The sequence below is a fragment of the Carya illinoinensis genome, chromosome 15 (assembly GCF_018687715.1).
Source record: "Carya illinoinensis cultivar Pawnee chromosome 15, C.illinoinensisPawnee_v1, whole genome shotgun sequence".
In the NCBI taxonomy this organism is placed as follows: domain Eukaryota; kingdom Viridiplantae; phylum Streptophyta; class Magnoliopsida; order Fagales; family Juglandaceae; genus Carya; species Carya illinoinensis.
In genome coordinates this window covers 18,418,619-18,443,791 of record NC_056766.1, presented here as the reverse complement: position 1 = coordinate 18,443,791, position 25,173 = coordinate 18,418,619, and the positions used below count along the sequence as shown (strand labels likewise).

The 25,173-nt window shown below is 38.7% G+C and overlaps 1 protein-coding gene across 1 annotated transcript; it reads left to right on the top strand.

Annotated features, from left to right (window-relative positions):
• Positions 1 to 990: 990 nt before the first annotated feature.
• On the top strand, positions 991 to 18,552 carry LOC122296727. The gene is made up of 6 exons (XM_043106525.1): positions 991 to 1,155; positions 1,803 to 2,087; positions 2,172 to 2,177; positions 15,014 to 16,248; positions 16,309 to 18,439; positions 18,538 to 18,552. The coding sequence occupies exons 1-6, from the start codon at positions 991 to 993 to the stop codon at positions 18,550 to 18,552; spliced, it is 3,837 nt and encodes a 1,278-aa protein (XP_042962459.1).
• The last annotated feature ends 6,621 nt before the right edge of the window (positions 18,553 to 25,173 follow it).

Genomic DNA, 25,173 nt, shown 5'->3' with positions numbered 1-25,173 from the left:
GAGTTTCAAGGACTATGTGCACAAAAAGGGATACGTAGGCAATTAACGATTCCTGGCACACCACAACAAAATGGTGTTGTGGAAAAAAGAAATTGTATCCTATTAGAAATGGTTCGATCAATGATGGCGCAAGCTAACCTGCCAATATCTTTTTGAGGGGATGCTCTTCTAGCTGCAGCCTACATTTTGAATTGTGTGCCTTCTAAGTCAGTTCCTTCAACCCCATATGAGTTATGGAATAATGTAAAACGAAATTTGGAACAATTGCATCCTTGGAGTTGTACAGATTATGTTCACACCACTTCCCATAAGTATGGGAAACTTGGCCCTAGAGCAAATAAGAACATCTTTATAAGATATTTAGAGAGCTCAAAAGGTTATGTAATGTTTGGTGAACATCCTAGTGGAGGGATGACAGAAATTGAGTCTCGTGATGTTACATTTATCGAGAATGATTTTCCCAATATTGTTGAAGCAAAGAATGATTGGGAACTTTTTGAGTTACAAGAAATTGAGGGAGTTACACCATCTTTTGGCGAGGGTGGAGCATTATCACATCCTAGAATCGCAAGAGATAGTGGGAGTGACTTGCCTCATAGTGGGAGTATACTACTAGAAAATGACTCACAAGAGTCTCAGTTACGTAGAAGCGAACGTGGACCCATTCCTCGTCATCTTTTTGAGATTGAAGGGGAATCTTTCATGTGTGCTTCGTGTGACTTTGATGAACATTCTTCTTATGAGGAAGCACTAAGTTTACCTGTTTCAAATAAATGTCTAGCTGCTATGAGAGATGAGATGAGTTCTATGGCAAAGAACCAAGTTTGGGAGTTAGTTGATATTCCACCTGGGAGCAAATCTATTGGAAACAAATGGGTTTTACATATTAAGCGTCAGGCAGATGGATCAGTTGACAAGTATAAGGCCTGACTCGTGGCGAAGGGCTATACTCAAAGAGAGGGTATAGATTATGAAGAAACATTCTCCCCTATGGTGAGATTTGCTTCAATTCGCCTTATTCTAGCTATAGTTGCACATCTAGATTTAGAACTTTTTCAAATGTATGTGAAAACTGCATTTCTCAATGGAGAACTAAACGAGGAGATCTATATGGATCAACCTGTTGGTTTTGAGGCTGAGGGACAAGAGCGCAAAGTATGCCAGCTGAATCATTCTATTTATGGCCTTAAACAATTGTCTAGACAATGGTACTTCAGATTTCATGAGGCCATTATTTCAATTGGCTTTGAGATGCTAGAAGAAGATCATTGTGTGTATGTCAAATGTACAGGAAAAAAATTTCTAATTTTATCTTTATATATGGATGACATCTTATTAGCTGGAAATAGTATGGAGATAATTGTCGCCACAAAAGAGTGGTTGTCCTCTACTTTTAAGATGAAGGACATGGGTGAACAAATTATGTGCTGGGAGTTAAAATTTCAAGAGATCGATCTAGGAAGCTTCTTGGTTTGTCTCAAGAGACTTACGTTAAGAAAATTCTAGAAAGATTTCGTATGCATAACTCCAAACCCATAGGCACTCTAATTGAGAAGGGTTATACTTTGAGCCTAGAACATTGCCCTAAGAATGATGAGGAAAAGAAAGAAATGACTAGAGTTCCTTATGCAAGTGCAATTGGAAGTCTGATGTATGCTATGTTGTATACACGACCTGACATTTGCTTTGTGGTTGGATTAGTTTGTCGTTATCAGAGTAACCCAGGACCTGTTCATTGGCAAGCAGTTAAGAGGATTTTTTGATACCTTCGTGGGACAGCAGACCTCATTCTTTGTTACCAGGGTGGATACATGAGACTGAAGGGTTACAGTGATGCTGATTGGGCTAGTGACAAAGATGAGCGAAAATCCATGACGAGTTATGCATTTATGCTTAGTGGAGGAGCTATTTCTTGGTGTAGCAAGAAACAATCATGCATTGCTTTGTCCACGATAGAGTCAGAGTATGTTGCTTGTTCAGCAGCTGTACAAGAAGCTGTTTGGTTGAGGAGATTCTTCCAGCACCTAGATGTTACAACTCTTGCAGATGAAGCCGTTAAGATATACAGTGATAGTATGGCAGCTTTGGCATATGCCAAGGATCCCAAATACCATGGCAAAACCAAACACATAGATATTTGTTTTCACTGCATTTGAGATGTTGTTGCGCAGGGTGAGGTGATCCTACAACATGTTTCTACTAGCAAGATGGTAGCTAATTATTAATATGTTGGGACTTCATCGGATTTGATATGTTGTATTGAGGATACATTAACTTTATTGTGTATTTAACACTATTAGTATCTATCGCACTGAGATTATTATGTTTATCTTAAATTATTAATTAATTGATACTAAGTGAAAAGCACACATGATAAAGATGTCATAGGTAGAGATCAGTCTACTCACATAGATGATCACCTTGGCGCTTGAATTGCGAGCAAGATGAGACAAATTGTTTACTTTGGCGCTTGGAAAGCAAGCTAGTAAATATCTTGATGCTTTTCGAGCATTTAAGATAAATTTAAAGAATGTTGCCTAGCTTGGCTAAGATGAGACTTACAAGAGTCGTATATGAAACATTTGCAAAACTTCATAAAGCTTGATTAAGTAGAATATGAGATCTTAGGCAGGCGCTAGATGAGTGACTGTGCTAAGAAACTCAAGTTAGAGCGTCTTTGTGGTGACTAGACTAAGATTCCTACGGCATTTTGAATATAACAAGCCCAATTAAGTGGGAGTTTCGTTGTAACATACATTTCATACTGTATGTGCTATAGACGACCATTTGAGGAAGTGATTGGATGGATCCCTACTCCATCACTATGTGAGCCCTAATGGATCAATAAATGATCTAATGCCCTTGAACCTGGAACTATGTCATGAAATGAAAACTTGATGTTGCTACTTTAGCATGTTTTCTTAGGGCCACGCATGTCTAGGAAAGAAGTCAAGTCTAATTGAATTGGCATGAGTGTCTAGGGAAGATTGTTTCGATTCTTACTTGTTATTTTATATCTCATAGCCCGGGCGATTGTGTCATTTTGACTCGATATAATCATGAGCATATTATATGATATAAGGTCAAGAATTGCTTTGAGTTATAAACTTGTGAGGGATTAAGGACACTTGATCTAGTGAGATCAAATAATCTGGGGCATAGACGAGATATAATGAGTGATGTACTATGTTAGTATGATGATGACTTAATATAGTACTCCTACCCTTTGTCTTCTCGTCAAGTCGCATGCTTCATTTTCTGTATGAGGGATAATTAATTGAGAGAACATGAGGAGATTGTTAATGGACAGAACATCCATAGTGGACAAGTGGGAGATGTTGGTAATGGGTAAATCCCATGACCAAGTTGTGTCCACTACTCCACATAGGTGGGGAAGTTATTTATTAACTCCCCACCACTATCAAAACTTTGAAGAAAGTTACTTAACTTCCTCATTTTCAGGGAAGTTAATTAACTTCCAGATGTGAAAACTCTTTTAAATAGTGTACGGACTTTTTATTGGGTGTAGAAAAAGTTTAAGAAAAACTCCTCTCTCTCTCTACATTTTCCTAGAAAAAGATCTTGAAGCGTGGAATTATCTAGCAGACTCTAGTAGCCTCTTAAGTGACGTAGAAGTGCAAATAACATAGTGACGTGGGCCATAAGACGACAGTGTGGTAAAGAATGGATCATCATCAATTAAATAGTTCATCATTCAACAAAATATTGAAGGATAAAGTGTTACTCAAACAACACATGGGAAACAATATATGCAGTGCACATGAAAGATTATATGCAAACTGCATGCTAAATATCTTACTAGATTACATAAACATATTGTACATACATAAACAATCCATGTGGCTAAAGGCATATGTAAACAATTTATATGCAAACTGTTGATTGTTTTTATAAGCATGCCAATATCAAATGTATGAGTTACTAATGAAGTTTGCATCTAGTCTAAATAATTTTGTTTGTTACTATACAAGAAGGTGCAACCTTAGAAAATTACAAATAGGGAATCAGAAAGAAACAAAAACAATCCACAGAAAATTTGGTGACTTACTGCTGGCAAAAACTAAAAGACACGATGCAGTACTAAAATCTGGTGCTACCTCCAACTTGAGGTGAAATTGGATAAACTAAACACATATTGTCTTTGATACAGACGATTCCAGGTTGAATTCATGGGAAGATAAATTAATTCCAGGTTTGTCTCTTGTCATATGTATCAGTTTTTTTATCCTCAATTTCTTTGCATTCATGTTTATGCATGCCAATATCAAATAATGAGTTAGTGATCTTGTGCAATCTGAGTTAGTGATTTTGTTTGTTCTACATCCTCCAATGTACATTTTAAGATTAATTTCTTGCTAATATTCCCAGAAATTTCCCAAATCAAAGAAAAATTCTCCAACCCACATCCTCCAATCTAGTCTAAAGACATGTATAAGATCATTGATCATCAAAAAACCGAGAGAAGAGACTATTAGATTATGCAATTATAGTGATTAATTTCGTGCAATCTGATTTAGTGCATGCCAATATTCCATAAATTACCCAAATCAGTTTCCATGTCATAGTCTCCAACCTATTTTGTGCAATGTGGTCTAAAGACATGTACAAGATCATTGATCATCAAAAAAATCAAGAGAAGAGACTACTGGATTATGCAATTACAGTGATTAATTTCGTGCAATTTGACTTAGTGCATGCCAATATTCCAAAAATTATCCAAATCAGTTTCCATGTCAAATTCTCCAACCTATTTCGTGCAATCTAGTCTAAAGGCATGTACAAGATCATTGATCATTAAAAAAAACATTCGAGAATAGAGGCTACTGCATGCATAAAATCAAGGGAAATTATTCCAAAAATAAAAGCCCTAAATCATTCTAGGGTAGCACCATTCAGGGGAAATAAGACCCAAATTTGTACCATCAAACAACAGTAATGGAAGACGAAATCACCTGCAAGTTAGGGCTTTCAAGTTGTGTTGTTGATGGATCAGTTGTCTATGATGAAGGCAAAGAGAGCAGAGAGAGCCGTGAAGAGCAGAGAGAGTCGTGTCGTGAGCAACGAGAAAGCACCGAGTAGAGAAGAAGAAATGACGATGAAGAGAGAAATGAAAAGAAATGAGTGAAAGAGGAAGGGAAAGAGCCGTTCGGGATGTGGCCGTTCCGTTGAGAGAGAGAAATAATAATAAAAATAATGTTTGAAGAAGGAAAATGACATCTTCAAAGATAAATAAAGATTGTTCATATTTATTCATAATTATAGATATAGATAAGCCAATGCAGATGATTTTAAGGAAAATTTATTCAAATTTGAGGATAAAGATGAAGATAGATAAGCCATTGATAGTGCTCTTATGTCTTTAGGTGTCCACTTTTCACGCCAACCCACTTCTATTCTCTTTATAACTCTATTCAATGTTTGACCAAGTCAGCCCATGCAGTTGATCTTCACATTTTATTCTTATTTCCGTGTTATCTAGTGAGCAATGCTATTTTGTTTCTTCAATCTATTCCTTTTATGTTCACCTTCAAAACTTAATTTTTTTATTATTCTTGCAAGAAAAATAAATATTTCGAAATCAATAAAAATATAAAAATTAACATTATATAATTATTATAACACTTCATTTAAACTAGTAAAATTATACATAATTTGACTATTATCAGACCCTTTCTTCGGCTTACCATAAACTTTGTGAGAAACAGGCGGGCTAGCTCCCTGAAGTTGTCTATGGATTCGGGCATTAGAGACCTGAACCATACTCTGGCTAGTCCCCTCACAGTCAACGGGGAAAGCCCTGCAGGCTACTTTCCCTAGGAAACCCTATAGATTCGTGTGGGTTTTGAAAGTCTCTAGGTGTTCAATGGGTCCTTGGTCATGTCGTACATGTCCATAAGAGGAACTTGGAACTTGAGTGGCAGTGGCACTGCCATTTCCTTAGTGTTGTAGAGTAAGGCAGTTTTGATGAGTAACTGATCTACTAACGATGATGTATCCATCCTTTCCGTACTTCCCTTTGAGATTATGCAACTCGCTCTGCATGTTCCTCCTTTCTTCCTCCACATCACCTCCTCCTCTTGTGTTTATGGATTCCACATGTTCATTGTTGCTTGGTTCTATGTCATTTTCTAGTTTGTTGTTGCTACTCTAAGTGTCTCGTTCCTTTTTCAGAGGCTCTCTACTTTGGTAGTCAGCTTTCCCACTAGTTATTCCATCACCACTAGCCTTGCCTCCCTGTTCACTGATGTCGCTTCTTCTTGTCCCCAAGTTGTCTAAGAATGGGTTGTCGCAGGCGTATGATGGACATGTGAAGTCTATAGGAATCCCACAGACGGCATCACTGTTATTTTCGTGTTTTGTATGCATTTGGACTGGGTTCCAAAAACTCGTGTCCAAGCCTTTACAGTTGCACACTCACGAAAACAGAGAAAGGGGAGGGGTAGTGGTTGGGGAGTCTTCAATGCTTAAGTCAGTACATCTCCTTAGTAGTCTGTGCGAGAGTGCTAGAGCTTAGAGAGGGTTTTTTGTACCAGGGGTTGGCTTTTATACGAGGTTTTTGGATGGGGACACCTCGTGCCTTGCCTTAGGGAGCTCATGTCACTTTGACTATTGTTTGGTTAGAATCCTTTAATGCAGCGTGGTTCCTACGGTGGCGCCATTAATGCAGTATGGCTCCCTAACTAAACTTGAGCCTGCGAGTGATCATTGATGAGTATTTCCATACCTGCTGTAAGAAGATCGAGGGTCCTCTGCATTTCTCACTCACCTACCTATACAGGTTCACAAGAGTTAGGCGTTATTGGGGTGCATCATGGCAGTGAGTCCCATTTGTCCTTATCATTTGTCTTTCCAGCATGGGGGTTGCTTTCACGAGTTGGTTTTGCTTATGGGCCCAATGCTTTGTAAAGGCCTAGTGACTTCTCTTAGAGGATGGTCGTTGGGCCGGGTTGGGCTCTCACCCCCCTTTTCCCTGAGGTCCCTCATGGGCTTGTTACTTGGGCCTACAGGAGGGAAAGTCCACTTACAATGATATTCATTTATACTATGCTAAAAAACTTTTGAATATGAATATTTTGAACTGTCGCTCTGATATTTTGATAACATCTTTTTGGTTTTGCATTTTAAAACTAAAAATTTTTTGTTATGCATTTTGAACTCTGTAAATGGTTTATGTTTATATACCAGTACATGTTTTTTGTTTACTAAGTTGTTGATAACTCATCCATTATATCAACAATCTTTTTAGATATTTTTGATGTTTCAGCTAATGATCGTGAATAGGAAGCATGGGCAAGGCTATTTGAGGGTAGTGGATTAAGTATTAAGAGGGTAATTTAATTATTGAAGAGTTTTATATAGTTGGGATTGTTTTTATTTCTGTTGAGTTGGTAATTTCAAGGGCTGATGTTTAATTTTAGACTTTTTGGTGTATTAGATTAATTATATTGGAGTAGTTGATTTGAAACAAGGAGTCTGATGTGCCATTGAGACTTTAGAGTTTCTATATGTACTATGAGATGTGATTTTTAAGTGACAAGAAATAACTCTCTAACCCATCTGGGTATTGACTCACTCAAAAATGAGTAGCACTAATGCTATCCCAAGTGTAGGAGGATGTCGTGTAATAATTAGGAATAAATTCCTAGATCGTCTCTTCAGGGAAAGTTGCTTAAAATTAAACTCGTTGAGAAAATGTGAAAAACTTCACAAAGAGAAAATAAAATAATGGTATGTGCAATGGATGGAAATGGGTACTAGTCATGGACTAGATTCATGTTTTTAGATTTTAATTATTGGATTGGAATGTAAAGGACTAATAAATTAAACTCAAAAATTAATAAAACTAAATTAAGAATTAAACTAACTTAGAAAGTAATTGACAAAACATGAACTGAAAATTGAAAATACCCAAAACCAAGATTCTAGAATTCATCTTTGTAATTAAATCACAAATTCTCAAAATAACACATAACAATTGTAATCACTATTAAATGAAAACTTAAAGATGTGAGAAAAATAAATAACACGAAATAAGTAAACAGAAAATAAATTACCCAAACTTCTAAGCTAAAAAATCTCAAAATTATTCCATAAATTTTAAACTGAAGTTAAATAAAATAGAGAACGAAAAGTCTAAACGAAACCTTCCTTTTACTATTCAATTGAAATTCAAAACAACAAGGAAACAACTTCTCACGTATCACTCTTGAAAATTAATCTCCAAACCTTTAATGAAAACTTTAGAACAATTCCTCTACTCCCCATGTATGATGTTTAGAAAAAAGAAAAAAAACAAAAGCTTACAACCAAACCTTTTTCTTGCAATAAATTAAGGTAACACACTTAATGAGAACTTCTAAAACAATTCTTTTTGTTGCATGAAACAAACTAGCACACTTGATTAAAACTTCTAAAACAATTTCTTTTTGTTGCATGAAACAAAATAGCACACTTAATAGAAATTAAGGTATTACACTTAATGAAATAAAATTCTAGAACAATACTTAATAAAAATTCTAAAACAACAAAGTATTGAAGCTAAAAGGAGAAACAAAATTGCCGAAAACAAAAAGGAGCTAATTCTTTCAAGTACATAACAAAGAAATAACAAAGAAGCAAGTTGTAGTTGTTGTCTTTTTGTAGTTGTTCGGACTGCATCCCTTTTTATAGCCTAACAACTTGGCTAGTTGCCTCTCACATTCACACTTCATTTGCATTCACACTTCAATCTTGCATTCACACTTAATTTGCATCCACACTTCAATCTTGCATTCACAGTTAATTTCGGCCACCTCTTGCATTCAATCTTTAATAGCCGCCTCTTGCATTCAATCTTTTCCTCAATTTAAACCAAGCAACCAAGTCCAACACGGTATGTATACAGAAAATTCAGCACATCATTCATACTTCACGCCTAACTTGTTGAAAATTCATACACGGTTCTTCTTTGCCTCAAGTTGGTGCTGCCCTTCCTCCAAGTCAAGTAATGCACACTTCACTTTAAGAATAATTCCAGCTGACTTCTCCTATCTCTTCTCTTTAATCTGTTTTTTTTTTTTTCAATTTCAGCACACAACACTCACCCACCTACTGCACGTACTAGAATAAAATCCTGACCGACTCTTTCTTTAATCCTCAGTTCACATCTCAGAAAATTACTAGCCAATTAAATGACTCCAGCCAATTCCTTTCAACCCCTAGAAAAAGCATGCACCAACTGCTTATTACTCACAGAAAAATAATCTGCACTGATACAACACAAGCACCCACCGATTGCCTCCTTCAATCACAGCACAACACATCTCCCTCCTTCAATCTAATCCAGTTCCAGAAATGCACCGACTCACTCCTTTTTAATTCCAGCACACAACTCTCTCTAATCATGCACTGACCGACTCTCTCTATGTCTCTACTCACCATAATAGAGTCAGCACCAATAAAATCCTTCAAACCGACTATCACTCCTGCTAGAAAAATTAATCCAGCAACTAAACTCCAATCCATCACATGTTCTCTTTCTATCTTCCTTCATTTCGGCTCTTGTTCAATTCAATGGAAAGGAAACAACCTTTTATGACTTTTTCAATGTCAAATTTGGTGGAGACAATCGGTGGACAGCATCAGCCTTCTTCTTCATATAATTTTGGTGGACAGCAGCAGCCTTCTTCTTCCTTCATTTCGGTGGACAGTAGCAGCCTTTGATGACTTCTTCAATGTTAAATTCAGTGGACAGCAGCAGCCTTCTTCTTCCAATCCATCACATGTTCCTCACCTTAATTTAGCTGCACCAACCGATGTAAGTTAAGCCAAACAAGCAGCCGCCCAATTAATATATAATTTAGGTGGGTTGGAAATGAGTTGGTGGATTTATTTGACTGTGAAAAGGAGATCCGTGAGTTTTGAGGGAAATGAGGGATGGGTTGGACGGCAAGTGGGGGCTAGGCTTTGGAAGTTTGGTGGCTTGTTGGAGGGCAATGGTGGGTCATGGTTTAAGTGAGCATGATGTGGGGTGATTGGTGTGTCCGTGTATGAGGTTAGATGGAGTTGGGAGTGTTTGAATGGTGGGAAAGCTCAAGACAAAGTATGAACAAGGCATGAACATAATGAACCATGGTATGCAGGAAAAATGGAGATGGAGATTAAAAAAAAAAGAGAAAACACTCAACAACAAAATAACACAAATGAAAAATTAGCTTGAGCAACTTCCATTCAGGGATGGTAAGAAGTGCTTCTATTTTTTGAGGTTTTTGGATTGAACCCAAAAGATGGAAAGATAGCTCAAGAAACTTTATGAACATGAAGAACAAGAAAAACAATGGTACAAACGCAAATGATAATGGAAAGCAAGAAAAATTATGGACTAGAATGCACAGTAATCAATAGTTGGTAGAATTCAAGCAGAAATTCATGCTTTTAATCAATTAAAATCACAACTTTGATTTATCCTTATTAATCATTTTTCCATTTAAAACCAATAATAATGTCATGATGAATTTAAAATACATTGGTTTTAACTAGCTAAAATATGCAATATATCAGCTCAATCACACCCCCAACTAGCGTTTTGCTAATCCTTGGCAAAATAGTGAAAATTAATTGAGATGAATATTGCATAAAGATCGAAATCCAAACAAAAACAATCGAACACAATTCTGAATTATCACAAAAGTGACATGTTACTACTCAACCCCCAAGGGTTATATCCACCAAGACTATCTCAACAATCTTTCACATAGAATTAAGGCAAACATCTCAGGACTCAAATGTGTGTGTGGAGCTAAACTGGTTGTGTGTTCCTCATTACTAGCCATGATTTGTTATAGGATTTTTCAACCTTAAGATTTAATCATTGCTGATTCTAACTACCTCAAAGCCCAAGGGACTAGCAGTTTTCACGCCAGCTCTGTTTTAAAGGTTGGATACTCAACCCCCAAAGTCTTGGGTAACTGTTTCTAGCCCTTTTTACTTAGAAAAGTTCACTAAGTTGCCTTTATTCATTTTCTCTCTGTTTTTTTTTTTCATTCTAATCTTTTCAAATCCTTTCCCCTTTTTTTTTTTTTTTTTTTTGGCATGGCTCGGTAGTCCTGCAGTTTACTTCTCCAGTGTTAAATCAATGAATGGTAAATAAGGAACACTGCAAGCGTAAGCATGTGCAAAATGTCCTTCAAACTTTGCCTTTCGTTCTACAAAAATTTTATCAAGTTTCATCTCAATAACTATAACATCCTGGTGTTTCAAGCCACATATCAACATAATATGATGCATCAAAAATCATGCTCTATGTTTAAGCTTGAAAATAAATCTTCACAAATGATCCCGCTCAACTACTCCACCAAGATGCTTCAAATTTCACAATTATATATATATATATATATGTATGCACACATACTACCCCCTAACTAGTGAGAGACATAGTCCTCAATGAATCGAACGAAAGAAAACAAAGTGCACAAAACTAAGCAAGCAAAACAAACAATCAACATGAAATATAAAATCAAAGCAAACGAACAAATAAAAACAAAGCAAGTAAAGAAAACTGTAAAGAAGGAAAAACAACTTAAAACACCTCCCTGGGGTCTAGCACAAGCAAGATCTCATCATGTGGATCAAAGACCTTCAGAAATGACTTTAGACGTTGTCCGTTGACAGTAAAGCTATTACCATTCTTCGGATTGACAATGTCTACCGCGCCATGAGGATGAATAGTCTTTACAACGTACGGCCCACTCCATTGGGATTTCAACTTTCCAGGAAAAATATGCAAGCGAGAGTTGTAAAGAAGAACTTCCTGGCCAAGTGTGAAATGCTTTGGATGAATTTTCTGATCATGCAAAATTTTCATGCGTTCCTTTGCCAGTTGCGCGTTGTCATAAGCATTCCGACGAGCTTCATCCAATTCATTGATCTGCAATTTTCTCAACCCTGAAGCTTTATCAAGTGACATGTTAACATGTTTTATGACCCAAAGAGCTCGATGCTGAATGTCAACAGGTAAATGACAAGCTTTACCATAAACTAATCGATAGGGAGACGTCCCTAGATTTGTTTTAAAAGTTGTCCTATAAGCCCACAAAGCATCAAGAAGCTTAATCGACCAATCTTTCCTATTAGGATTTACTGTTTTCTCCATAATGATTTTTATTTCTCTATTTGCCAATTCAGCTTGCCCATTTGTTTGAGGGTGATAAGGGGTAGAAACTCTGTGTGTGATACCATATTTCTTCACAAGTGTAGAAAATGGTTTATTGCAAAAATGAGAACCCCCGTCACTAATGATAACCTTGGGCATGCCAAATCGAGCAAACAAAGATTGTAAAAATTTTAGTACAACATGATGGTCATTGGTTTTGCAAGCGATGGCCTCAACCCACTTTGAAACATAGTCCACAGCCAATAAAATATATGTGTTTCCAAAGGAAACCGGAAAAGGTCCCATGAAGTCTATTCCCCAACAATCAAAGATTTCTAAAGTAAGAATGGGGGAAAGGGGCATCATGTTTCTTTTGCTAATGGCTCCCAACTTTTGACAAGACTCACATGCTTTACAAAAATTGTAAGCGTCCTTAAACATGGAAGGCCAATAAAAACCGCTTTGCAAAATTTTTGCCACTGTTTTATTTGCTGAAAAATGACCACCACATGCACCCGTATGACAAAATCTCAATACTGAAGAAAACTCATCATCAGGAATGCATCTCCGAATCAATTGGTCCGAACAATACTTGAAAAAATAAGGGTCATCAAAGTAGAAATGTTTTACCTCAGATAGAAACTGACACTTATCTTGGGTTTACCATTCAGAAGGCATTCGCTCAGTCACCAGATAATTGACTATGTCAGCATACCAGGGAGCTCTATCAACCACAAACAGATGCTCATCCGGGAAACTATCATCAAGAGGAAGGCTGACATTTGAAGAAGGAGATGATGACAATCTAGAGAGGTGGCCGGTCAGCTACCACATTTTCAACTCCTTTCTTATCCTTAATGTTGATGTTGAACTCTTGAATAATAGAATCCAGCAAATCAAGCATGGTTTTGCATCTTTTTTAGCCAACAAATACTTAAGAGCAGAGTGGTCAGTGAAAATAGTAACAGGAGAACCAAGAATATAAGCCCGGAATTTATCAAGTGCAAAAATAACTGCAAGCAATTCTTTTTTAGTAGTGGTATAATTTTTCTGGGCATCATTCAAGGTTCTACTGGCATAATAAATCACAAAAGGTCTGTTATCCACTCGCTGCCCCAAAACAGCTCTTAAGGCATAGTCACTAGCATCTGTCATAATCTTAAAGGGAAGGTCCCACTGCGGGGGTTGCACAATAGGGGCAGTGGTAACGACTTTTTCAAGGTATCAAACGCTTTTTGGCACTCATCAGTCCAAACAAATTCAATATCATTTTGTAAAAGAGTGCACAAAGGTTTTGCAATGGAACTAAACCCTTGAATAAACCGCCTATAAAAAACGAATATCCCTAACTGTCCTAGGGATAGGAAGTTTAGATATTAATTCAATCTTTGCCTTGTCAACTTTTATACCCTCAGAAGAAACAATATGCCCTAACACAATGCCCTGAGTAACCATAAATTGGCATTTCTCCCAATTAAGTAAAAGATTTTTGTCCTCACATCTCTAGAGAATACGTGCCAAATTATGCAAACAACTCTCAAAGGATTTTCCAAAAATAGAGAAATCATCCATGAATATTTCACAAATATCATCAATCATGTCAGAAAAAATACTTATCATGCATCTCTGAAAAGTAGCTGGAGCATTACACAAACCAAAAGGCATTCTAGTAAAAACAAAAGTGCCAAAAGGACAGGTGAAAGTGGTTTTCTCCTGATCCTCAGTTTCTACAGCAATTTGATAATAACCAAAGTAGCCATCCAATAAACAATAATATGCATTACCAGCTACTCTTTCCAAAATTTGATCCAAGAATGGTAAAGGAAAATGATCCTTCCTACTGGCTGAATTAAGTTTTCTATAATCAATGCACATTCTCCAGCTAGTAACCATTCTAGTTGGAATCAACTCATTTTTTTCATTTTTAACAACAGTCAATCCAGATTTTTTTGGTACCACTTGAGTTGGACTTACCCACTTACTGTCTGAGATGGGGTAAATGATTCCCACTGCGAGTAGCTTAAGCACTTCCTCTTTCACGACTTCCTTCATTGTAGGATTGAGCCTACGTTGAGCATCACGAACCGGTCTAGCATCGTCTTCAAGATGGATTCTGTGGGTACATACAGCGGCATCAATGCCTTTGATGTCTGCTATTGTCCAACCAATTGCACTTCGATGCTTTCTTAATACTTCAATCAGCTGGGCTTCATCCTTCTAATTTAGCTTTGAGGGACTCACCACCGGAAAAGTTCCTTCTTCAGGTCCAAGAAACGCATACTTTAAATTTTGAGGAAGCGGTTTCAGTTCCAACTGAGGAACTTCTTCCTCTGAAGATCTAAGTATGTCTGGTGGTGGTAAAGCTTCGAACTGGGGTTTCCATCTTGCTCCCGCAAATTGTACTTCAAGTGGTAAAGATGAATCTGCAAAACAATCAAAAAAATCAAAGTCATCTGTTACACGCCGACACTGCTGGGAAGAGAACAGAAGAAGAACTCGGCACTAGTTCACTTAGGTTGTTTTCAGAAGACTTGATACTGAGTTATGCGTTCCGTGTAAGGGCTGGACTGAAGAGATGGGCTGGGGCATCGGCTGAAAGGAGGATATTGCTTGGGCCTCTAATGGGCCGACCAGGAGCATGACCCATTTTATTTCCTGCTTTAGTTCCACTAAGTCTATAACCAACAAGGGCAATTCTGTCTTTCTTCATTACTAGTATATCTAGCATAACATTAGCGTGGGAGAATCATCGAGAGGAAAGTTGTATTCGGTTTCATCTCATTCACGGAGGAGCTCCCCTTGAAGAGAGCCTTATCATTTCCCTGTTTGTTTTCTACTCAATATGAATGAATTCTATTACAGATTGTTCTAGATTCTTCAATTTCTAAGTTGATCTATTACAAGTTGTATCCAGAGCCCCTTTCCTGCCCTGTGGAAATGGCTGAAAATACTCGCATGAAAGATTTACAAGAGGGACTCAATGCCCAAAAGAAAGCTACGGAACGACATATAAAAAATACTGATAGCCAGTTTAATACAATAGGAGTGGAAATGCTAGCTATGCGACGCCAGATGGAGGCAATGCTGAAGCAGTTTTCGGGTATGGCAGCAGACCTGCAGTGTGTGAAGACAACTTTATCAGGTGAATCATCCAGAAATCATCAACACAATGAAGATCTGGAAAACAATGATGCAAGAATGGTACCTCATAATTTTGACATCCAGCCAAGGCCTATTCGGTTGGATTTTCCAGTCTTCAACGGGGATAACCCCCATGGATGGTTGTTTAAGGTAAACCATTTTTGTACTTATCATAGTATCCTTCCTCAGCATAAAATGCGCTTAGTGTCCCTTCACATGGAAGGGAAAGCACTGGTTTGGTTTCAAGATTTGGAGGAGTCTGGAAGGATAAACACTTGGGATGCTTTTGTTAAGGCATTATTAATTAGATTTGGCCCAACCACATATGATGACCCAATGGAACAGTTGGCTAAGTTGAGCCAGAAGGGTAGTGTGGATGATTATAAATCTGATTTTGAAGCCTTGTCTAATAGGTTGCGTGGAGTATCTGAGGATTGCAAACTTAGTTGCTTTCTCAGTGGCCTTAAGGATGATATAAGGGTGTCAGTTAAAATGTTTACACCTACTGATTTACTCACAGCTTATGGACTTGCAAAGATGCAGGAGGAAAAAAATTTTTTGCAAAAAAAGAACCCATACAAAAGCACACAATACCATACAGCCACACCCAATCATCAACAAACCTACTTCAAACCCACTCCACCAAACCCAACCATAGATAACAACCAAAACCATCCAAAAGCCATTGTTTCCGTACAGAAAGTTAGCCAATCTGAAATGAGAGAGCGCAGGGCTAAAGGCCTCTGTTATTCTTGTGATTCCAAGTGGTCACCGGGTCATAAATGTGTCACTCCTAAGCTGTATTTGATTGAAGGAATTGATGAAAATTATGAACTAGTAGATGTTATTCCCACCCTAGAGGAGAATCAGATTGCATCCCCACAAAGCTCTGTGTCTACCGAAAACCCAGAAATCACCTTACATGCTATCATAGGGTCCTTGAACCCTAAAACTATGTGAGTGGTGGGCAAAATTGGTAACCAACCAGTGACCATTCTCATTGATTCAGGAAGTAGTCACAATTTCCTGGACCCTTCTATACTACCCAAGCTCTCCCTCCAAGTGTTCACGAATGACAAGGTGAGGGTGAAAGTTGCAAATGGCGACCAAGTGCAGAGTGAGGGCAGAATTAAGGATGTTCCCATGGTTATGCAGGACATGAGATTTTCGGTGGATATGTATCTCCTAGTGCTGGCTGGTTGTGATGTAGTTTTGGGTGTGCAGTGGTTGCAAGGATTAGGGTCGGTTTTATGGAATTTCCAGGACCTCACCATGCGCTTTCATTATCAGGGCACAGTGATCCTTTTAAAAGGGCTGCGAGGCAACACCTTGATGGAAGACAGGGCATTCAATAGAGCTACTGCTCTGGAAAAAAAAGGGGTTCTATTACAGCTCATTGAACAGGTTCCTCAGGCTCAAACACCTACCACAGTTCCTCAACCCATACAACACCTCCTGGACCTATATCCTGACATTTTTCACCTCCCTTCCGGCCTACCCCCAACCCGATCTCATGACCACAGTATCACCTTATTACCTGGCACTCAGCCCATTTCCGTGAGACCCTACCGATACCCATATTTTCAGAAAGATGAAATAGAGAAAATCATAAAAGAGCTGTTGGACTCGGGTGTTATTCGACCTAGCCAAAGTCCATATTCATCTCCTGTTTTATTGGTAAGGAAGGCAGATGGTACATGGCGCTTATGTGTTGACTATCGTGCACTCAACCATGTTACAATCAAGGATAAATACCCAATTCCGGTGGTGGAGGAACTGATGGATGAATTACATGGTGCCAAAGTGTTCTCTAAGCTCGACTTAAGGTCGGGATATCATCAAATTAGGGTGAAACCTGAAGACATCCCTAAAACAGCATTTCGTACCCATGAGGGACACTATGAATTTCTGGTGATGCCATTCGGCCTCACCAATGCTCCCTCCACTTTCCAAAGCTTGATGAATCAGGTTTTTAAACCTCATTTACGGAAGTTTATTTTGGTTTTTTTTTATGATATTTTGATTTATAGCAGGGATGAAGCAGCTCACCTACTACACTTACAACTCACCTTTGACATTTTACGAGACAACCAGCTTTACGCAAAGCTGAGTAAATGTGAGTTTGGCTGCACGGAAATAGCCTATTTAGGCCATTTAATTTCTGGCCAAGGTGTAAGGGCTGATCCGGAGAAGATCACAGCAATGCTGAATTGGCCTCCGCCTAAATCCCTTAAAGCTTTGCGTGGTTTTCTAGGCCTTACAGGGTACTACCGGCGATTTATCAGAGGTTATGGGGGTGTAGCAGCAAAGTTGACCAGTTTGCTCAAAAAAGACTGTTTCACTTGGGATGGGGAAGCCCAGGCAGCCTTTGATAACCTCAAAATAGCTATGACTGAACCTCCAGTTTTAGCCCTGCCCAACTTCCAACAATCTTTTGTCATTGAATGCGATGCTTCGGGTGAGGCCATTGGGGCTGTCCTTATGCAGTCAGGGAGACCCCTTGCATTCTTTAGTCAAGCCTTAAAAGGGAGGTCTCTAAAACTCTCTACCTATGAGAAAGAATTTCTGGCACTAGTTTCAGCAGTTCAAAAATGGCGTCATTATCTGTTAGGCCAGCCGTTTGTTATCAAAACAGATCATCAGAGTTTGAAATTCTTGCTTGACCAAAGAGTGGGTACGGTTATGCAACAAAAATGGATCGCTAAACTCATGGGCTATGACTTTGTAGTGGAATACAAGAAGGGCAAAGAGAATGTGGTGGCCGATGCACTATCTAGACAAGGGGTAGATACTGAGGTGACTATATCTCTTATCTCTGTTCCCCATTGGGACTGGATGAACGAGATCAAGGCGTTATATTCTAGTGATGACAGAATTAAGGCTCTATGGGAGAAACACACACAGGGACAGCTACCACCCCCTTACACAGTGAAGAGCGACATGCTGTTTTACAAAGACAGAATTTATATTCCTGCCGTTGCTTCTTTTGTCCACAAACTATTGGATTTCTTACATGGAAGTCCCTTAGGGGGTCACTTGGGCTTTGACAAGACCCTTTATCGGGTTAAGAAGGATTTTTACTGGCCTGGCCAGAAACTGGATGTGCGCAATTTTCTTAAGGCCTGTGACATTTGCCAAGCTGTCAAGGTCGATAATACCCTTCCTAGTGGCTTACTTCAACCCCTACCTATCCCATCCATACCGTGGACTGACATTACAATGGACTTTGTGGAAGGCTTGCCTAGCTCGGGTGGTTTTAATGCCCTATGGGTGGTTGTCGACAGGTTCACCAAATATGCCCATTTCATACCAATTTCCCATCCATATACTGCTAAGACCATTGCCCAACTATTCCTCAAACACATTTTCAAACTCCATGGAATGCCAAACTCCATTGTCTCCGATCGCGACCCAACATTCACTAGCAAGTTTTGGCAAGAGTTTCTGTCCTTACAAGGGGTTAAGTTGGCTTTCAGTACGGCGTACCATCCACAAACAGATGGTCAAACTGAAGCTGTTAACAAATGGGTGGAGAACTACTTGCGATCCTATGTCTGTGATAGACCTAAGGAGTGGTCAAAATGGGTAGCCTTGGCCGAATGGTGCTACAACTCGAGCCAGCATGCTTCGAGTAAGTTCACACCATTCCAAGCACTGTATGGTTATCAACCCCCTAAGCTATCAAGTTACACGGCAGGCACAGCGAGATTGGAGGAAGTAGAAATTACCTTGCGGGAAAGAGATCAACTTTGGACCCTATTGAAACAAAATCTAATTAGATCCCAGGAGAGAATGAAGAAATATGCAGATAGAAATCGAAAAGAAGTACAGTTAGAAGTCGGGGAATGGGTTTACCTCAAGCTCCAGCCATACCGACAGTCTTCACTTCGCCATCATCAAAGCCTGAAACTTTCACCTCGATTTTATGGTCCTTTTCAGGTCACTCACAAGATCGGTGAAGTTGCTTACCGAATCCGACTACCCCCTTCCTCACAACTCCATGATGTTTTTCACATCTCACAATTAAAAAAAAAATTGGGATCCCAAGTCAGTATCTTTCCTACACTACCTCCCATTGACAAAAATGGGGTTATAAAACCAGAACCTGAAGAGATCCTCCACCGGAGGTTGAAGAAAGTGAAAAACTTACCGGTTGTCGAGCTATTGGTTCGCTGGACTGGTCAGACGCCGGACGACGCCTCCTGGGAGCCTTACACACAGCTTTGCACCGATTATCCCCACCTTGTGGGCAAGGTGTTTTGATGGGGGGGGGATTGTTACATGCCGACACTGCTGGGAAGAGAACAGAAGAAGAACTCGGCACTAGTTCACTTAGGTTGTTTTCAGAAGACTTGATACTGAGTTATGCGTTCCGTGTAAGGGCTGGACTGAAGAGATGGGCTGGGGCATCGGCTGAAAGGAGGATATTGCTTGGGCCTCTAACGGGCCGACCAGGAGCATGACCCATTTTATTTCCTGCTTTAGTTCCACTAAGTCTGTAACCAACAAGGGCAATTCTGTCTTTCTTCATTACTAGTATATCTAGCATAACATTAGCGTGGGAGAATCATCGAGAGGAAAGTTGTATTCGGTTTCATCTCATTCAAGGAGCTCCCCTCGAAGAGAGCCTTATCATTTCCCTGTTTGTTTTCTACTCAATATGAATGAATTCTATTACAGATTGTTCTAGATTCTTCAATTTCTAAGTTGATCTATTACATCATCTTCATTGATATGATCAATTTTCACATCAAGTAAAAATTCAGGTGTCCGAAAAATATAATCATCATCAGAGAAAGGAGAAGTTGAGCAAATTAAATCTGTTGGTGTCAAACTCTCCACAGCATTCAAATCACTTGTGTCATCAAAATGTGTCGGCATCTTGCAAGCGTTGAAAACGTTCAACTCAAGTGCCATGTTCCCAAAGGTAAGCTTCAAAACTCCACTTCTGCAATTGATCAAAGCATTTGATGTAGCTAGAAATGGTCTTCCTAGGATGACAGGAGCTTGGTAAATAGTAGAGACTGGCTGCTGCATGTCAAGAACCACAAAATCTACTGGGTAGTAGAATTTGTCCACCTGGACCAACACGTCCTCTACAATACCCTTCGGTACCTTAACTGATCTGTCAGCCAGCTGTAGCATGATGGAGGTCTTTTTCAGCTCACCCAATCCCAACTGCTCATATACTGAGAACGGTAGCAAGTTCACACTACTCCCCAAATCAAGTAAAGCTCTCCCAATTCGTGATTCACCAATCATAATGGAGATGTTGGGAGAGCCGGGATCTCCAAACTTCTGAGGAGTCTCGCTCAATATCAATGCACTAACTTGCTCTGTTAGGAAAGCTTTCTTCTTCAGATTTAGCTTCCTCTTCACCGTACACAAGTCCTTCAAAAATTTTGCATATGAAGGCACTTGTTGTATGGCATCCAAGAGTGGAATATTGATTTTCACTTGCTTGAAAATCTCTTGAATTTTCATGTGATACTTGCTCTTTTTGCCAGCTGCCAATCTCTGAGGATAGGGTACCACAGGTTGGTATCCTTTACTAGTTTCAGCATCTGCACTCATAGGCTTCTTCAGTTCTGGTCTTACTACCTCTGGTTCTTTTTCAACTTCATCCATCTCTGCTGCATCTTTAGGCGTAGGAGCAATTACCTCTGTGTCTATGGTCATCTCAAGTTGAGAAACTTCCTTCCCACTTCTCAAAGTAAGAACAGCTTTTGCTGTCTCAATAACGTCTCCTGAGACATTATGCACTTGATGTTGTTGTTGTCTGTATACTTGAGGATTAGGTTGAGGCTATGCTGGAAATTTCCCTTTCTCTAGGGTGCTCAAGGTTGTGCTCATCTTATTAACAGTGCCACGCAACTCATTTATGGCCTAAGTATTTTGATTATTTGTGGTGGTTTGAATCTGCATGAATTGCTGAAGTGTATTGGCCATCTGAGTCATACTGTCATCTAGAGTCTTCTTGGCAGATGATGAAGGTTGAGGACTTTGTGCAGCTACATGAGGTTGAAATCCAGGAGGAGCTACATAAGGATACCTCAGAGGATTTTGATATGGCGGATACTGGTGCTGAGGAGCACCTTGATTAAATGGCTGCTGCTGAGGTGGTGGTGACCGACCAGGCTGATCATTTCTCCATGAGAAATTTGGGTGATTCCTCCACCTCGGATTATATGTGTTGGAGAAAGGTTGATTCTGTGCTCTATTAACCCAATTAGCTAATTGCATTGGCTCAGACCCACCTTCTTGAAATACTGGCATAATCGGGCAGTTTTGGGTCTTATGGTTTGAATCAGCACATATAGAACATGCCTCTGCTACTTTCGCAGCCTTTACTTTTTCCATTTCCATGACCTCCAGTCTTCTAGTCAATGCAGTTATTCGGGCTTGAACATCAGTGTCTCCTTTAAGCTCATATCTGCCCCCTCCAGAAATAGCCCTCAGTGGCTGTGCTGTTAATGGAACTCGATCAGTACGAGTGTTCCACTGTTGTGCGCTCTCAGCAAGGTAATCAAAAAATGATAGTGCTTCATCAGGTTCTTTGCTGAAGAACTCCCCATTGCACATTGTCTGAACAAAATGCTTGCATTCCGGAGTGAGACCAGTGTAAAAATAGCTCACCAGCCTCCAAGATTCAAAACCAGGATGTGGACAAATATTCACCAAATCTTTAAATTTTTTCCAACTGGCCTGAAATGTCTCATCAGGTCTCTGATTGAACTGGCTGATTTGCTCTTGCAAAAACTGAGTTCTCTGAAAAGGAAAAAATTTCTGTAAGAATTCACGCTGCATGTCAGACCAACTAGAAATGGAATTAGGTCTCAAAGAGTTAAACCAAATCTTCGCTTTATCCTTTAAAGAGAAAAGAAATAAACGAAGTCTAATGAATTCATCAGTAACAGCCCTAGTGATAAAAGTAACACAAGCCAGCTCAAAATCTGTCAAGTGCTGGTAAGGACTCTCAGAATCCATCCCGTGGAACTGAGGTATCACTGACATCAAGCCATGCTTGATAGAGAAATTAGGTGCATTTTTAGGTAAAATTATGCATGAAGGTGTAGTGGTACGAGTGGGTTGCAAATAGTCCTTAAGAGTGCGTGGTGCAGGTGCAGCCATGTTTTCTGATTCAATTTCAATTTCGTCACCTGGTTTACTCAAAGAAAAGACAGACGAGCTATCTATCTCCAAGCTGTGTATACTACTCTCAACACTCGATGTGACTCTAAGCAACCTATTTGAAGTGTCTCTCACCCATGACATGAAACATCAGTTTAGAGAAGCAAAAACAAAAATCATAATAATAATAATAACGAGTTTAAATTCAAGTTAAACTACTTTTCCCGGCAACGGCGTCAAAAACTTGACTCACTCAAAAATGAGTAGCACTAATGCTATCCCAAGTGCAGGAGGATGTCGTGTAATAATTAGGAATAAATTCCTAGATCGTCTCTTCAGGGAAAGTTGCTTAAAATTAAACTCGTTGAAAAAATGTGAAAAACTTCACAAAGAGAAAATAAAATAATGGTATGTGCAATGGATGGAAAAGGGTACTAGTCATGGACTAGATTCATGTTTTTAGATTTTGATTGTTGGATTGGAATGTAAAGGACTAATAAATTAAACTCAGAAATTAATAAAACTAAATTAAGAATTAAACTAAATTACAAAGTAATTGACAAAACATGAATTGAAAATTGAAAATGCCCAAAACCAAGATTCTAGAATTCATCTTTGTAATTAAATCACAAATTCTCAAAATAACACATAACAATTGTAATCACTATTAAATGAAAACTTAAAGATGTGAAAAAAATAAATAACACGAAATAAGTAAACAGAAAATAAATTACCCAAACTTCTAAGCTAAAAAATCTCAAAATTATTCCATAAATTTTAAACTAAAGTTAAATAAAATAGAGAACGAAAAGTCTAAACGAAAACTTCCTTTCACTATTCAATTGAAATTCAAAACAACAAGGAAACAACTTCTCACGTATCACTCTTGAAAATTAATCTCCAAACCTTTAATGAAAACTTTAGAACAATTCCTCTACTCCCCATGTATGATGTTTAGAAAAATAAAAAACAAAAACAAAAGCTTACAACCAAACCTTTTTCTTGCAATAAATTAAGGTAACACACTTAATGAGAACTTCTAAAACAATTCTTTTTGTTGCATGAAACAAACTAGCACACTTGATTAAAACTTCTAAAACAATTTCTTTTTGTTGCATGAAACAAAATAGCACACTTAATAGAAATTAAGGTATTACACTTAATGAAATAAAATTCTAGAACAATACTTAATAAAAATTCTAAAACAACAAAGTATTGAAGCTAAAAGGAGAAACAAAATTGCCGAAAACAAAAATGAGCTAATTCTTTCAAGTACATAACAAAGAAATAACAAAGAAGCAAGTTGTAGTTGTTGTCTTTTTGTAGTTGTTCGGACTGCATCCCCTTTTATAGCCTAACAACTTGGCTAGTTGCCTCTCACATTCACACTTCATTTGCATTCACACTTCATTTGCATTCACACTTCAATCTTGCATTCACACTTAATTTGCATCCACACTTCAATCTTGCATTCACACTTAATTTCGGCCACCTCTTGCATTCAATCTTTAATAGCCGCCTCTTGCATTCAATCTTTTCCTCAATTTAAACCAAGCAACCAAGTCCAACACGGTATGTATACAGAAAATTCAGCACATCATTCATACTTCACGCCTAACTTGTTGAAAATTCATACACGGTTCTTCTTTGCCTCAAGTTGGTGCTGCCCTTCCTCCAAGTTAAGTAATGCAGACTTCACTTTAAGAATAATTCTAGCCGACTTCTCCTATCTCTTCTCTTCAATCTGTTTTTTTTTTTTTTTTTCAATTTCTGCACACAACACTCACCCACCTACTGCACGTACTAGAATAAAATCCTGACCGACTCTTTCTTTAATCCTCACTTCACATCTCAGAAAATTACTAGCCAATTAAATGACTCCAGCCAATTCCTTTCAACCCCTAGAAAAAGCATGCATCGACTGCTTATTACTCACAGAAAAATAATCTGCACCGATACAACACAAGCACCCACCGATTGCCTCCTTCAATCACAGCACAACACATCTCCCTCCTTCAATCTAATCCAATTCCAGAAATGCACCGACTCACTCCTTTTTAATTACAGCACACAACTCTCTCTAATCATGCACTGACCGACTCTCTCTATGTCTCTACTCACCAGAATAGAGTCAGCACCAATAAAATCCTTCAAACCGACTATCACTCCTGCTAGAAAAATTAATCCAGCCGACTAAACTCCAATCCATCACATGTTCTCTTTCTATCTTCCTTCATTTCGGCTCTTGTCCAATTCAATGGAAAGGAAACAGCCTTTTATGACTTTTTCAATATCAAATTTGGTGGAGACAATCGGTGGACAGCAGCAGCCTTCTTCTTCCTTCATTTCGGTGGACAATAGCAGCCTTTGATGACTTCTTCAATGTTAAATTCAGTGGACAGCAGCAACCTTCTTCTTCCAATCCATCACATGTGCCTCACCTTAATTTAGTTGCACCAACCGATGTAAGTTAAGCCAAACAAGCAGCCGCCCAATTAATATATAATTTAGGTGGGTTGGAAATGAGTTGGTGGATTTATTTGAGTGTGAAAAGGAGATCCGTGAGTTTTGAGGGAAATGAGGGATGGGTTGGACGGCAAGTGGGGGCTAGGCTTTGGAAGTTTGGTGGCTTGTTGGAGGGCAATGGTGGGTCATGGTTTAAGTGAGCATGATGTGGGGTGATTGGTGTGTCCGTGTATGAGGTTAGATGGAGTTGGGAGTGTTTGAATGGTGGGAAAGCTCAAGACAAA